This window comes from Branchiostoma belcheri, unplaced genomic scaffold (genome assembly GCF_001625305.1).
Source record: "Branchiostoma belcheri isolate BF01 breed outbred unplaced genomic scaffold, Haploidv18h27 scaffold87, whole genome shotgun sequence".
Taxonomy (NCBI): Eukaryota; Metazoa; Chordata; class Leptocardii; order Amphioxiformes; family Branchiostomatidae; genus Branchiostoma; species Branchiostoma belcheri.
Genome location: NW_017804542.1, coordinates 1,393,236 through 1,410,405, shown reverse-complemented (window position 1 = coordinate 1,410,405; position 17,170 = coordinate 1,393,236). Strand labels below are relative to the sequence as shown.

General features: G+C 40.9%; 1 protein-coding gene across 1 annotated transcript in view; it reads left to right on the top strand.

Annotated features, from left to right (window-relative positions):
- The first annotated feature begins 215 nt into the window (after positions 1-215).
- LOC109487256 (protein dachsous-like) overlaps positions 216-17,170 on the top strand; it is a 49,557-nt gene continuing 32,602 nt past the window's right edge. Inside the window, exons 1-5 of the mRNA XM_019791235.1 lie at positions 216-225; positions 1,352-1,407; positions 2,338-2,492; positions 3,026-3,288; positions 9,679-9,918. Of these exons, the coding sequence (XP_019646794.1) occupies positions 216-225; positions 1,352-1,407; positions 2,338-2,492; positions 3,026-3,288; positions 9,679-9,918 (724 nt within the window). The remainder of the gene's footprint in view (positions 226-1,351; positions 1,408-2,337; positions 2,493-3,025; positions 3,289-9,678; positions 9,919-17,170) is intronic.

Here is a 17,170-nt window from a genome sequence, read left to right as displayed (position 1 = left end):
TTCAGGCCCAGGTTATGGTCTTGAACTTGAAGGTGGACCTGGTTACGAATGTGGCAAATTGGTGTCCTTAGTTTGATAGGTCAGTGACTCAGTATGACCAAACTGTGATTCAGTTATAATGACCTTAGAGTAAGAAGAAGCCTGCTACATGTAGACCTACTCTTCCAGTGTCTTCCATCAGAAAACAAAGCTACATTAAAACACACCTGGCAAAGATGGGACAAGGTGAGGAAACGTGGCGACTATGTTTAAAAAAATGTTGCGTTTCGATGCAACCTGAATCGTTACATTTCCCAGGATAGCCATTGTGCCACACTGTAGCGGCAAGCTTTGAGGGATACACAGAGAGTGGGCCTTGGACTTGTACCCGGGATTCGGGACAAATAACCAGCCTTACCCGGTCGTTAACTCTCACTTACAGAAATCCCCTGATCCAGTAATGTGCTCACTTTCCTCACTCATCTTTGTTGTGTGGGTCACAGACACACATGTGGGTGTACAGTACAGGTATTGTTATCTGGTATTGTTCGATACGGAACGGTTTCTTTGGTCGGTAAGTTCACAAGACATGTGTTAATGCCCTGTTATGTCACAATTGGGAAGGCTTGGGGGGAAAGGAAGCAGTTTTCGCAGATTCATCGTTTTAGAATGATTGTAAACGTTTCGTTACAAGTAATTACGCAGAATTTCGAGGATTCTTGGTATACGACCGGCGACGCCGTCTCCTGTTGCGGTTTTCCCGGCGGAGACGGGTGAAGGAACGTGGCAAATTCAGAGAAATGTTGCGTTTTAATGCGGCCTGAATCATCCAGGCCTTTGTGCCACAAAGTAGCGGCCTTCTTTGAGGGATTAACTTTAATTACGACGATGTGCCATTACTCTATTCCTCATGTAGACACAGACAAACGTCATCGTTAATTATACAGCAGGTAGATCACTCCTTCCAGGTCTAACATACTTCTTTGTGCTTGTCTTGGAAACAGGATGTTGAAGATATTTCCTTTGTCAAGCTTTACGCAAAGTTTTAGGCTATGTTCCCTGTGAGATCTGTACTATAGATGGATGGCATGTGTACCTGTTCTGTGGAAGCCATTCCTGCCCAGGGCAGTGGCATTATGCAATTGATGGCAGCTGGTCAGGCAATCCTTGTTAGCCCGCCAACACTCCAGTATACCTACATTCTGATGTTATCTTTGGATAACACTATCAGATAAACTGTTGTTTTACAACTATAAAGTCGGTTCATAATGTTATTGGATGTACACACACGTGTGATAAAGAAGCTTTATTGATGCAACAAAAAGCACAGCAACTTTCTGTGACATGTGTTTATTGGTTTTTCTGCATATAGTACATGTAAGAAAATCTGCAATATTCTTCATCTACTTCTACCTTGAAGACATCTGGGTAACTTTCTTAGAGTGCCCTGGTACACACAGTACAAGACATTGTCAAGAAACCTTCAGTTGTCACAGCCTTTATTTCGAACTATTTGTACGGTTGTTCCTCCTTATTCATTCAGTGAGACAGCAGCAGCCTACACAAAATGTGCTTGATATTTATCGAAGAGATTGTTCCTAAGTCCTTCGTCAACACGAGACATTAGGAGCAGGACTGTAGATACACCTTCAGGATCAGCATGTGCAAGTCTGAAAAGACTTCTGCCGAGGACTCGTCTCTTGGACAGCGCTAATCTTCTTTCCCGCTTTCTAATCCGTTTTAATCCTCCGCTAAGCTCTTGTATCGGGTCCGAAGCACACATTATTGTTGTTCTTGCTGAATCCAGGCCTGTGTTTCACCTGTACTTGGTAGAGGCGGTTTGTTTAGGAAATGGAAGGTTTACGAGATTGAATTGCAGAGTCACGTACCATGTGGATTGGGGGTGAAACTCTCTGGGAAAGTTGGAGATTGTGGTTTTTCCTAGACCCCCCCCCCCTCGGAAGTCAAGTTCTTAACTGTTAACTAGGAACTATGATCTACCAGTAGTATAAGGGGGTGATACTACCTCCTGCATTGCCTTCTTGATACGATATGTTGAAAAATTGAATTGAATTGAAAAATTATTGATTTTTAGTATAAAATATAAGCCAATATAGCATATTATGAAAGAAATAGCAACCAAAGAAGATAAATGCAAAATGACTATGAAAAAATGTGATTTTGGGGGATTTTGGAGAAATGCTTTGTAGTAGATAATCTTTATTGTTTTGCATCATTTTGAAGAGTATTCCTCCTCTTGAGTCAATGTTGTGTGATGATGACTATTTGTAGTGATTGTCTATGCCTTTTATTGTTTGCATCAATTTTGACCGAAATTCTTTCTCTCTGTTCTCCCAGGTGTCAGCCTCCGACCCAGATGAGGGAGTGAACGGTGATGTGACCTACTCCTTCCCTCAGACCCCCATCGCTAGGCAACTCCCGTTCACCATCCAGCCCGCGACGGGATGGATCTGCACCACGGAGACCCTGGACCACGACACCGAACCCAGCCGGTATGCGAGAGTAAAAATTTAGTCTGAGAACATTACATAACATTACTTCACTACTCTTCCTGGAGTCTAAAGTAACATATACATAATATACACATAACATCAAGAATTATGACATACACATTACCCTTTTTACACATTAAATTTTGATTGCTTTTACATTCAAACAGGGCTCTCCCCAAGCAATGAAGCAAGGGTGCTCCCTGTCTCCCCCAAAATCCTAGCACCTCTCCCAAAATGTTCAAATTTAGGGTTTTCTCTTAGTATTTCCATGAAAATTCTTCGATTTTTCATCAACCGATTAGGGTGCACCTCTTCTGTTCTGGGGAGACCCCATACATATATACAGATTACAGTACATTTACTACCAGTTCTGTATAATCCTATTTGTGTCCGTTTGCATTTTCAGTCTGTTTTGGATGAGTGTTTTGAATGAGGAAGGTACAGATGAGCTGACTTGATCAGAAAGAGTATTGTACGTTATTCAACAAAGTTGTTGCGTACATAAATAATATGGCTCTTTGTGAATCTCCCAGGTACGACTTCTCGGTGACTGCGAAGGACGGGGGAAACCTGGACGCGACGGCGTGGGTGTCGATCTTCGTGCAGGACGTGAACGACAACCGGCCGGAGTTCTACCCGCTCTCCTACCCCGCTGACGTGCAGGAGAACAGCCCCGTGGGGTTAGAGGTCGTCTCCGTGACGGCCTCGGACCGAGACTCCGGCCGCTTCGCCCGCCTCACGTACCGAATCGTCAGCGGGAACGCGGACGGGAAGTTCGCCATCAATGAAAACACAGGTGAGAGTTGCAGATTTTTCCTAATAGATACACATATATACTGAGCATTGACCAAAATATACAAAACCAAAGTCATGATAATCCTTAATCTTTAAGCTTATCCCTGGTTGACCTTGGGGTTAGAAACCAAGTCAACTTCTTATTTCTTGTGAACATTTAAGCCTGCATAAGTGACAGGTGACATCAATTAAAACACAGGTGAGATTTGTAGATTTATGATGAAGACATTTATTTCTTGTTAAAAATACAGTCAACACAAACTGGTCACCACCTCTACATATAAGGGCCAATATGACTATTTTTTGATATTCCCTAAGTTAGATAATATTTCACATTAAGTGATACATGCAGTAAGAATCCTGTCTATAGTGAGCTCCTGACCACATTGACCAAGCTACCAAAACAAACAGGAACAAAACAGAAAGTCTGACAAAAATGGTTCAAAAAAGGCTTTGAAAAATGTCCAAAAACAGGCCAAACCTCTGCTTGGAGAGTAACGCTGCAGGTATTCCAGCTATCTGTTCTGTAAGCTGTGAGATTTGTCAGGAAGTAGCTTTAATCTGTTTCATAATCGTACATAATTTCTCGGGCAGAGCAATAAACAATGCCATCATGATGTTTCCAGGCAAGTCAGCCATCCGGGGCAAAAACCTCATCAAACAACACGCGGTATCCAAGGATACATTTCACAGTAACTCTACAAATTAGCTGTACAGTTACAGCATATCCTCAAACACAGAAGGAAATTAGTAAACAAAGAAGCTACTTTTAACTTCAAGAGCAGTTAAAGCAACTTTGAATCCACTGCATATCTTTTATGAGAAGCTATATGATGATATTTGCCAAATCTCTTTCTGATATCCATTGCTTGATCGTGTTAAAATGTTGTATAGGAAAATGCACATATTGGCCTGCTGCCTGCCTGTATTGCTGCACGGTTGTTTGCAAACAGGCTTAAAATGTCTGAGCAGTTTGGGGGGACTGTACGGGGCCATGCCTGGCTGCGTCAGGAGCCTTGCTGTAATCAGAGGTGACACAAAACGTCTCCAGGAATGCACGGGATAACTCCACTTAGTCCAGACGTTAACAAGACCTGACAGGGACTTAGGGACAGTCACATGGGGTGAAACTGACACTAACGTTGGTCCCCAAGCCAGCGGAACGGCGATATAAGGACATTACTGTATAAACCTAGGTATTGCACATTGATAACGTTTTTGTACAGAAATATCATAAAAACAAAGGGATAAGAGGAAAACTGACGATATGTCCACTGAAGTACAGACTCTATTTTCAAGTTCATGATCTAGTCCAGCAAGAAACCCAAGCCAGTGGAACTGGTGATATAGGGACATCATCGTATTAACTTTGTTATCAGTCATTTTAAGATAAAATTTTTGTGGAAGACATCATAAAAACAGTGAGAAGAGAGGAAAATTTGAAACTAACCATGTGCCCTCCAAAGTACAAAATTTCCCTTGAGACTGTGTTTTCAAGTTCATCTACTAGTAGTTTAGCATTAAACACAAGAAACCAACAAATGAAATTTGTGTGGCCTTAGAACAGCCATAGAGTTGTCAGGTATTACACACTGGAATTCTAAGCACCAGTGTCTAATAATAGCCTTTAGAGAATACAGACTGGTGCAGGCATATTATAATAGACAATGTTTAAACTTGGCCTGAGTCCAAAATATTTCTGGGCGCTTTTCTTGTCCTGCAGTCTTTTGTTATGGCTACCTGCGGAAACCAGATATGCTGCAGCCATGTTGCATTTTACCCATAATTCTTACACAGAGAGTCAACCATGAAGCATTGGCCTATAGGTACTCCAGTAAAATCTTGCAAGTCTTGAAAGCTTGTGTTATAGTAAATGACTTGGGTTTTTGCGGAAAATTTTCCCAATTGCAAGTGAAATTTCTTTGTTAATTAGTATACAACTTGCCATATCATAGGGAATTGTAAAAATATATCTTAAGCCCAGTGTCAGTTAATATCATTCATAAAACTTAAAGAGGTCAAAAGATAGTACATGTCCTTTGCTAACATTTGTACAGATATTAGGACATTTTCCTTAATGTGTACCTTGTTATGTCCTAAAATCCCTACCCGAGGGGGGGGGGGGTCTTCTTCTCAAACTGCCTAAGGAAATTTTTACCTGTAACAGTCAAAACAACTTCATTGATCACATTCGTTAAGACGTCAATCAGATGTTATGACTTTCTTGTCAAATTCCCTCATCTGGAAAATAGGATTTGGGACTGTTTTTGGACTTTCACTGCATATTTTTCTTCCATTTTATCAGGATTAAACGAACTATTATGGCAATTAGGCATTAGCTCGTTTTATCCCAATTATTGGACAGCAAATTATAAACAGGAGAGTGAACTTTTTCTTCACCTTTCAGGCATAAATAGATAGGCTTAAGACATGCAGTGCCTTCTGCCTATATGGAGTTGAAATCTAGGGCTTCCAAGGACTTGATAAATGTATCTTTAATTGGAAGCACTTTAGCTTAACCTGACCACCCAGCCACTAAACGGTCAGCAAAAACTGTTGGTTTAAAGACAAAGAAAAGTTTATTGTATGGAACCAACACACTTTGTTTTAACGGACGAGAAAGCTACTAATTGGCATCTGGATTAACGATGGAATTTTAATTGAAGAGGGTCGCTTCTGAGGACTTGCTAAAAAAAGAAGTCAGAGAAAGTCAACAAAAGGGGGATAATTACGATTCATAAACATTGTGGTGACAAATAATTAGAACAGTAACACCTCAAAAATGGGTTCATTCCAACATGTACAAAGCAAAATATTAAACGTTATATGTCCTTAGTCAGTTCAGTCCCTAAATCTGACAGGGTTTGTCAGGTTACTGATATATTGCAGTTAATCATTCTTCCCTGTCTTATCTAGTCTAATTTATAAGATTTATGAAGACTTAAAACAAGAAAGTACAAGAACGTATATTTCTTCGTGGCAGGAAGGTGTGCAAGTTACAAGGTGTTCAACATGGTGCTGCTAATTTCCGGTTCTCCCTGTTCTCGGTTTATTGTGAGATTGGCCGGGTTTTTGCGGCTCACTTCCAGCAGAAATTAGAAGAAGTCGGAATGTCCAGAGTTTGTAGCCACCAGCTAGGATTAACCCAGATCCTGGACCTTTCTAAAAACAAATGGTAGGGAGAATCCTCGCCTTCAGTAGAGACAGGCAGGGCTTAGTGGGGTAATTTTTATAACATTTAGAGACAAAAAATGTTGCCATTTGCACATTTTAATGCTGGGAAGTATCTTTTTCAAGCTTTGTATTTTCAACAGATGGGATTTGGCTGCTTCTACAACTAATTTGCTTTCATTGAGAGAAATAGAAAAGAGAAAGGGCTGGAAACTAAAAAGTACAGTAATGATACGAGTTTAGTTAAGGCAGATACAGAGTTTGTGTTAAAAAATTAGTACATGTATTGTTTTGACCCAGAAGTCTGGAGACAGAAATGCAATTATGTGGTCATTGGATAACGGGGGAAGATTTTGAGGATTTTGTGGATCTCAGCTGTTTGTTGTAGTTATGTACTATCGTATCATCTCTCAGTGGGGGACAGAGACTAAACATTACCCTTCCTTGTGCCAATTTAACATTTAGAGCAGCACATGTTTGAACAAGGTTAGAACATACCAACACCTTTCAAAGTTTGTGATGAAATTAGGAAGTTTTTCATACGTCGCGATTGTCCTCAGTTGAACACAGGAAAGCTCTCGTGTGTCGGGGAACAATAGAGAATATAATCACACACATTCATGCCCATCACACCGTGGGGGAGTGGAACACAAGAAACACCTCGCCAGACAATTAGATCAAAGTCTTAGCGAGGAACAGCATCTCGGCCCGGTACGCGTAAGGTAAATACGCGGCAGTTGTTTTGGTCTGTTCGGGTTACCGCGCTCCGTTTGTGCGCGTGGTTACAGTTACGCCGGGACCGACACAGATCGGGGCGGCGGTGACGGCGTTTTTCAAACGTGGACAGGTAAACAGGACCAGGTCAATGCACGACTGAAAGGGGGTGAAAAACCGGTGGATTGTGGTGGAGTTTGTAGACAATGGCTTTATATGTGCAAAGCATGGCGCAATCTGGTTTTATATTAGCAGGACTAGCAACAGCTTTGAGTCATGTTTGCCTTAAACTCTAGTCATACTACTCTAGTGTGAACTACAGTCAAACCTTTACAACAAGTGATCACCTCTACAAAATACAATTTTTTTACGTTGATACAAGCTTTAAGAACCCTGTCTATACTATAGTGACCACCTGTCCACATAGACCAGATTTTATCAGTCCCCTGAATGGTCTTCTTGGGCAGGTTTCACTGTATAACCTTACATAGTCCATCCCAACATTTACAGACCATATATGTGGTACGTCAAGGCATAGCCTCTTTTTCCCCATTGAAACAAGCATTAACTGATTAATAATCCTGTCTATAGTGACCACCTGTCAACATAGACCCTATACTTCTTGGGCAGTTTTGGGTTAGCTAACATCTAATAACATAGTGTGTGAACTACAGTCAAGCCTATACAACTTTATTACAAGTGAACACCTCAAAAAAATTTTTCCACTGACACAAGCATTAGGAATCCTGTCTATACTATAGTGACCACCTGTCCATATAGACCAGATTTTATCAGTCCCCTAAATGGTCTTCTTTGGCAGTTTTGGGTTAGCTAACATCTACTGACATAACTCCAACAGTTATATTATAATACATCCAACACCCTAGGCCTGTTCCCCAGTATCTTATGCATTCCTGAATATCTAATCTGTGCATTCCTGGGGGGTAAAACCTCTCAACACTTTTTCCAAACTGGCAACATCAGGTCTAATAATAGGTGTAACCTAGTTTATAAATGGGAATGGGGATTATGGAATAGACAGTTAAAAGAACTTGATGTACATTTCCAGATTTAAAAATACCTCCTCAGCTCACATTTATCTTCTTGACAAACAAAAACCCTGACAATTTTTTACCCCCCTGGGTTTATCAGGACTTTGTATTCTTTCTGCAATTATTGATCGTGAAGAGAAATTAAGGTTGATGGATTGATGTTAAGAAAACAATAAAGGCGTGTGTGTAATCACAATAAAAAGGGAGCATGCCCTCAAAATGATGAAGTGATGGATAAAATTGATGACTTCAAATTATAGCTAGATCTCAGGGCTCGAAATACCACCTGTATGTGTAAGTTAGTGCATATGAAATTTGAGTTGTGCATTGTCAGGTATTTGACAAAATTGATGACATGTGTATGTGCAACTAGTTAGTGCGTATGAAATTTGATTTCCACATTGTAAGATACATTTATTTATATTGTATGTCTACCTGCACCTACATTTGTAAACTGGACTATGGTAAAGTCAGGAAAGGGAGGAAAATGATTGAATCATTCTAGTGCAGATAGTTTTGGACATTATTTTGTAAAAAAAAATGAATGAATGAACAAAGTGTTTGAGTCTTGAATCTCAACTGTCTGTGAAAGATTAGCTCTTCAGTTGGAGATCACAAGGATTGGCTTGCCAACGGTTGGAAAGCTGCAACAATTACTTGCACAATGTCATTGCGAAGATATTTTTAGGTGTTGCCCTGTAATAGGTTGGGAAAATGTTACAGCAAATCTCATGAAAAGGTGGCGTGACTTGCGAGAAATCGTGGGGCAAGTTTTCTGCAATTACGAGCTGGTCGGGATTCAGGTGTAATGGCTTCAAAGAAATAGGATTAAGAGAAGATTGCGTCAAGCCAGCAAGTGAGGCAGACCTCGTGTTGCAAAGTCGTTTGTACAAATTCACCTTCAGTCCAGTTTAAGGAGAAAATAAGCGGCCAGGGTGTGGAGCTTTGAAAGGCCACGATTGTTTGGGAATGTTAATGCCAGTTATTCATGAAATGCTCAGAATGCCTCGCTTTGAACCTTTGATAGAATGGAGACAGACTTTTGTGAGATATGCATGTTTGTACAACACTTGAACTTACAAGGCTGACAATAGTAATTACCAGTACAAGACATGGTTGATGTTAATGGATGTGCTACATTTATCTCTCCCTTTACAAAACTTTAAGTATACTTATATTATTATATACCTCTGGGAAAATAGTATAAAACTTCTACTTTCATGCCTGTAGGAAAAGAAGCTTGGTGTGGTGAAGCAATTTTTTTGCGTGATTGTTTCTAAGAAATTTCTGTGTCTCTGCAAAAGGCTAATTATATAAGATCATGTCAGAATCAACACTCTTAACAAGACCACCTTGCCACCAAGTTAAGATCTGAAGGTTTCTTCTTGACGTGAATAGCTCAAGAATGCATAAATAACTTTAAAAAATTCAAAATCCTCTCTTTTTCTTTACAGGCCTGATCACCGTGGCGGGTCCGCTAAACTCAGGACAGCAGTCAGTTCACCACCTGTCAGTCTCAGCGACGGACGGCGGCGGTCTGGTGTCGCAGACGCACGCGAGCGTGGCGGTGAGCGTGATCGGGACCGGGGAGATGCCGCCGGTGTTCGGGCAGGCGAGGTACAGCTTCAGCGTTCCCGAGGACGCCGCCAGACAGCACACTGTCGGCACCGTGCAGGCGGCACACTCTGATCCAGGTTAGTGGGGGTTTTAATTATTTATTTATGTGTTTTCAGGGGTTTCTCCAGAAATTCTGAGGGGAGAGGTGCTCCCTAATCGGTTGATGAAAAATCAGCGAATTCTCATGAAATACTAAGAGAAAACCCTAAATTTGAACATTTTGGGAGTTGTGCTAGGATTTGGGGAGAGGGGGAGCACCCTTGCTTCATTGCTTGGGGAGAGCCCTGTTTTTTGTGGCCTAACTGTGGCTGGGACTGTCGTTGCCAAGATAGGGCTGGTAAGCCACACTAGATTCTTCACACTACATACATCATCTTTAATTTTTTTAGCTTCAAAATCAAAGGTCTATTACTAAATGTGTAACAATTCTTAGTTCAAAGTCCTTTCTCACATGATCAGAGTTGATGATTCACAAAGTATCAATTAATCCTACAGATAAGACAGCCCTAATTTTCTCATTTTAAAGTTACAAACTTCCACATTAATCAGTTTTGAGAAGTGCCCACCTCTGTACAACCTAAAAATCCACCCATCAATCAAAACTGCATTTAATAAGGATGACCTGGAGGTCAAAAGGTCAGGTGTCGGCTGAGGTGACCGGAAATTGAACGGTTTTCTTGCTCAAATGATGTGAATATTTCTACACACCTTGCTGTACTTAAACACTTTTGCAACAGCTTCAAAGTTAAATGAATCAATCAAAAATGTAATCTCCAAGCAGATCTTTCGCAAAAGGCAGTAGCAAATTGGCCAGACAGTATCCTTCAGTGGCTAATGGACACTCCTCTGGCCAATTTGATACTGCCTTGCCACCGTATGACTTGCTTGAATCAATCAAAAATCCATTTATACAAGGTTGAACGTCCAGATGTTGAGTGTCAAAATGTACTTAAACGTTGACCGGAAATTGACCTGTTTCTTTAATTAAATGATGTTGGACGTTCTGTCCTTGAGTCCTCCCCTATCCTTGCCCCTCTCACCACCTCTCATGGTTCCTGCTTTGAAGTCTGAAGTGAGGAAATCCTCCATTATGCCGGAGAAGAACCAACCACTGTTGTCGTCAGAATTGGACGGTTTCCTGAAATAAATGACTTTAACAACTTTGGCCTTGAAGGGATCAGCTAGAGTTTTCCCACCAAGTTGACATACAGACTCACTCACACACTCACTATACAGACTGCACAACACTATTTATACTGCAGTATGGCTGTTGATAGATGTGATTCAGAAATGGGAGGGTTCATATTTAGCAGTATTGTATATTTTAGCTTTTGCCTACTTTCTAGTGAGTAGATAGCTATCTATTGCCTTTGAGAAAATTGTTTTCTTATGACCAAGTTTTTGTATATATCATTTTTCTTATTACACTTATCAATCTCTGTTGTATTTTAATTGCTTTTTTGTATTCCAAAACATCTAGTACAAACTGTCTTGTGTTGCTGTTAGTTTTATTGTGTTTCTGTTTTTTCGTCCTTCCCTGTCAAAATAGATGTTTGAACCGCCTTTGTCTAGCAGAGATGAGTTTGTGTCTCAGCTGAAGACTGGCTTCATTGTGACCTAACGGAAGCAGCACCTGTCCAAGTAGTGTTGGATACCTGTCTTAAGTTGTGGATACCTTCCTTAAGTACCGTTTCTGCTCGGCTGAAGTGCTTATAAAGGGCTGGGAGGACATGCCAGCTTACTGAGGTCATGGCCAGAATGGGACTGTCAAAGTAAACTGTGGGCCACACCAAGTTATTTTTCTGGATCACAGCCAGTATAGTTTAGAAAGACAACATGAAAGCTATGAGGGAAAATTTTACCAGCATACGTTGTCCCTCCCTAAATTGTGTGTATAGGTACTCTCCTCTCTGGCTATGTTTTTCATGTTTAATTTAGCTGTTTTGCTTTTTTTTTTCCAACATAAGAGAACCAATGAATTGCATTAATGTGACCTACTGTGGAGGTGCTTGTTTGGGAATTCCTGCAAATTTGAGAATAACCTCCCCAGGCTTCTTGGAAGTGGATGTAGACAATGGACAAAAATTATGTCCTTGGCTGTTGGTAAATTTGGTAACTCACTTGCCTCAAAATTGCTCAAAGAAGCTGAAAATGTTACAATGTTACATGCTGTGAAAAAATATCTGCACAAAAATATATCCCCTATCATGATATAGTCACATTCTCAAAATACTGATCCATAATACAACACGTACTAATGATATACAGATACAGATACCTACATTCCTGTTCCATGTATATCCTTCCATATGAATATATCAGTATGAAGATACCAGCCAGGTCTTGTCACGACAGAGTACTCATCAGATGATACACATGATACACAGATACAGATACCTACATTCCTGCTCCGTGTATATCCTTCCATATAGATATATCAGTATGAAGATACCAGCCTGGTCTTGTCACGACAGAGTACTCAGTAGGGATTACCTGCGGTCCTCACCACAAAAGATCTAACTTCTCATCAGGATTAATTGCTGGTGTGCGTGCGCTCGGGACAGTCTGGTTTTACCAATCATCTGGTCCTTCCATTCTTCTCTACTCCACGGAAATTAGCAGCAATGAAACGTTCAGCATGGTTGGATTTCTGTCGTCCATTGTTGGGCCTGGTCTGGTTCATATCCAATGTGCACTGACATAGAAACTGTGAGAGACAGAGAAATATATTAGCTTGGGGCTTGTAAATAATAATGATGATAACTTTATTGCAAATTTATGCCTGGAGGCTAATTGCAAACAATGTAAAGCGGTGGTATACAACATTGGTATACTTGCCAAAGAAAAGAACTAAAATATTAGCACATAAATAGATTAAAAGTGAAATAGTAACTGTCTATTCTAAATCTATTTGTAAATAGCGGTACAAACACTTCTAAGCCTAATTTGAATTTAGGAAACATTTCGTAATCTGTACATAATAGTTACAGTCATACTGTATGTACCATGGCATTACAACAGTCAACAAATTTTCAATAGTTTTAGCATCTTTCCTTGCCATTGTATGAAGCATTGGTCCTTATTGTAACAGTGAAAATACTTGATCTTGCTGTTACATAGTAAAAGATATAAGTGACCAGTCATGTCAATATTTATGGTTCAGATTACTAATATCTAAATTGGGATTTTCTTTTTATATCCCAACATATCAAAGATATCAATCTGAAGATGTATGAACAGGTACACACTAAACCTCACCGTAGTGACAGCCTGACACCCTACATCGGATTAACGTCCCAGTCCCTTTGTGCAGAACTGTCTGTAAGTTTCTCTGTTGGACAGTTGGACATGAAGGTACAAAAGAGATGTTTAGAGACGTGCAGATTGCTTATGTGCTGGGATCTAACTCAGACAATAAGGAGTTGGTTCAGAGGTGTTTGTCCTACAAGAGTGGAGTACTGTAATTCCTGATTTTTCACTGTACTTATATGTTCACTGTTTTCACTGTCACTTCTGTATCGAGAACTTATCACCACAGTTAACAAATAATTCCTGGACTTTCTTTTTCCTGCACCTGTTGCCACCGTGAATACATAGCTCTGTGAACATGTCCACTTTTCTCAGACCGTGAACTTTTGCTACCGTGAACATAAAGTGAATTACTGTATGGAAATCCCGCAACTCGCTTTACACAGGTGGTAGCCACACCGTCACGCTGCGCCGACAGAGAAAGAAAGTTTTTATTGGCTGAATATGAATCATGTAGAGACAGGGAGAGACATCCGTTTGGGAGAGGAAGTTAGTTTAGGAGGACAGCTGAAGAAGGAAAACACTCCATTGTCTTGTTGTTTGGTTGGAAGAACTCACAACAAACTTTGGGGTAACGAATATGGCTTGAAAGTGAAGGTCGGGAAGTCGTTACCTCATCGTTTGATTGCAGGAAATAGCAGTGTAGGTGTAGCAGGGAGCTGTGGTAGCAAAATATTTGTGGCAGATGTATAGCAACACGGATGTTGCAAGGAAAGTCGTGGTAGCAAAATTTTTGTGTCACGCAAGGTTGGCAAATGTAGACTGTAGCAATACAGATGCACATGTAACATGGCAAGCTGTGGTAGCAAACCAAATGTAGCCTTTGTAGTAGCCATACAGGTGTAGCAAGGAGATCCTAACAGAATTACAGCTACAGTATTATGTAGAAAAGCCACATGTACATGTAGCAAACCGTGAAGATAAGAGTATACAGTGCATTGTGAGCCACAAGTGGTTGATTGGACGTCTTAACCTGGCTTTGACTGGATCTTCCTTGATGTTAGAGTTACGAAAGTTATTTTTAGCATCCCCATTATACCCCCATTATCACCCAGCCACTTACAAGTTGTGTAATTTCAGTGGGGAACAAAAACCTCCCGGCTGACCCATACAGAGTTAGCTGTACACAGGATCTGCCGGTACAGGGAGAATTACTGTTCTGACGTCAATGCCGTAGATCTAAATACAGGGGCTGGACCTGCCATTAAGACAGCCATGAATTAGCAGTGAATAGGTTCTGTAGTGGCAACATGGGTGAAATCCCCACCTGTGGCCTTCAGGGGAAGGTATGCACAGGGCACTGACGTGGTGTTGTGAATCACGTAGGTTAAGGTCGTGAGATGGTCTCATGGTTAAGGCTGTGGACTTGGGATCTGAAGGTCCTGGGTTTGAATCTCTAGCAGTGTTGTGCCAGTTTCTTTACTCAACTGATGTAAAAATACTTAGCTTTGGTTAGTGATAGTTGCAAGATAAAGTTGGAATTTCCATGTTAGAGATCCCACCACACTTATCCAAATGAGTAACAGTTTATATCTCTTGCTAGAGTTTGGTTTAACCCCTTCGTATGGGACAAATTATATATAATTCCAGGTTAAACTTTAAACTTTGTGGTAACAAACAATTTTGAAAGTGACAAAAATAACTTTTGTATCCTCAGCCCAATCTGTTGTCTGTTAGTATAAGGAGTGGAGAGGTTCAATAAGCATCAGTGACAGGTGTATTCGGACAGGTGTGTGTCTGTTTGCAGGTGGGACATGTGTGATGGGCAGGTGTGTTCAGCCAGATGGATGTGCGTTTACCTGTGAGACAGGTTTGAGTGATAGTTACCTGCATCCATCCAGCTCTGCAAAGTTCTGAAGGATGGTAAAGTTTGTCAGCAAACAGGATGTTGTCTAGGGGAATCTGGGAGACAAATACAGACCTAGTTTCAGTCCAACTGGTGTTATGTTATAGCTGGAATGTCAAGGTAATCTTATGGGGCCGAATATTCTGCTCTGTTCAGTCCAACTGTTAGGCTGTGGAAGATGAAGAAATTGAAAGGTTGAATCAGAAAGCCAGATATTAAAGTCTCTTTGCTATACTATCAAATGTGTACTATTGACCACCTCTACATAAGGACCACCTGGCCATTGATATACAGTCAAACCTTTACTAGTGACCACTTCTGCATAAGGACTACCTGGCCACTGTGGCTACTTTTTGACGGCCACTTCTTTAAGTTACTTTCACATTGATGGATTGATGGAAGAATCTTGTCTATAGTAGCCACCTGTATGCTGTGAACATTATCTTTAAGTCCTTTTAGACAGGTTGAATTTGTCTTGTGTGAAGAGAGATAGCAAAGTGTCATATCTTAAGAAAATTTTGAGACATTGCGTGCCAGTATCCCATTTTCAATAGTCCCTATGTGGGGATGTGTGGACTAGGCCTGATAGCAGCCTGTGTAGGTGGTGAGTTATGTACAGCATCATATCTTCTGTAGATAGCAGGGCGATGATCACACACTGATTCACGTGTAAGGCACGCGAGCAATGGCACAGAAGTGTGTCTACAGGTGATAAGAAATATGGAAATGTAAGCTTATTTCAGAAATAGAGTAAAGAGACTCTTTTAAAATTACACAACCAAGTCTTTTATTCAGCCGACATTTCGGTGACCGTCTGTCACCTTCCTCAGGGCAATTCTGACTGGTTCACATTGCACTGCAGCGCAAGTGTCTTTGCTATACCGGGGTAGATGCATTCCCAAGCGCATGATATTTCTCAGAATTCCAAAGCACAAATATGGCAAGGGATCGAACAGAAAGCTTGAAGAAAAACTGGATCCTGAAAATAAACAGATATAAGTTGGAAACTTGCAACTAACTGACTATTCACTCTCTGAAACTGTGAACCAAGAACACAATAGCACAGAAGTAGACATACAGCAGTTTAGTAGACTCCAACCTTGGCAAAGGTTTGTGCTCCAGAAGTGATTTGTAGTTGTCTGGCACACTAGATGTAACAAATGGAGATACTTCCCGGGTCGCTGCACTCTTGCCCTGTATTTGTTTGCAGTTCAGAACTTGGCCCAAGCTTCTATCCACATTTCTTAGTGGAGCTTCCTACACGAACCTGCACTGCTGCATTGTAGTACATGTACACACTGTGTGTGATTTACAACTGAAGGGAGAGTCTGGGATTTCTCTTGCTAGTGGTAGGGAACTTTTAATGGCAGGAAGTCATCAGGGCCATTTTAAAATCTTGGAGGGGGGGGGGATTGTCAAGCCCTCTTCGCTCTTACATCTACATGTAATATATTGATTATCGATCATCAATAATTGATATATTTATTATTGTTTAAGGCAAAAAAAAGACATGTCTACCCCTCTCAGAACTTTTATTAGTATTGATTATTGACAAATCACCAATTACAACTATTGGAGATTCAGGTTAGTATTGCTTTGGCTCCTTTGCAAAGTCAGAAAAAAGATATATTGTCTGCCCCTGTGTGAGTTTGAGTGCCCCTCCTACTCTGGCAAAATGGACCAGTCATCAGTAGCTATCTTGGCTGTGCAGTAGTGAGACATGAGAATGTGGTTTGCCTTTGATGTTCCCAGTTGCTGCCAGGCACCAGATTTATGGCAGAAGGGAGGCCTGATGAAGCTCCACAGCAGGAGACATAGCTCTAAACCAACACTACACATCAACCATATCCCCTCTCACTCCCCTGGCCTGCCTCTCTCACTGTATCACTATCAGATGGAATATTATATAGCCTCTACCAGGCTTCCGAAGCTGGCAGAATGGAAATGTAGATTTATGGCAGAAGGGAGGTCTGACCAAGCTCCACAGCAGGAGACATAGCTCTAAACCAACACTACAGATCAACCATATCCCCTCTCACTCCCAGTGTCTCTCAGGCTGTAAATGATACACATTCAACAAATGGCCCCCTTTTCCATTGCACTGAAAGAGAGTCCTAACCTTTTTCTGTATTGAAGGCCATGCCAATTCATTTCCTTGGTTTGTAGACACATTT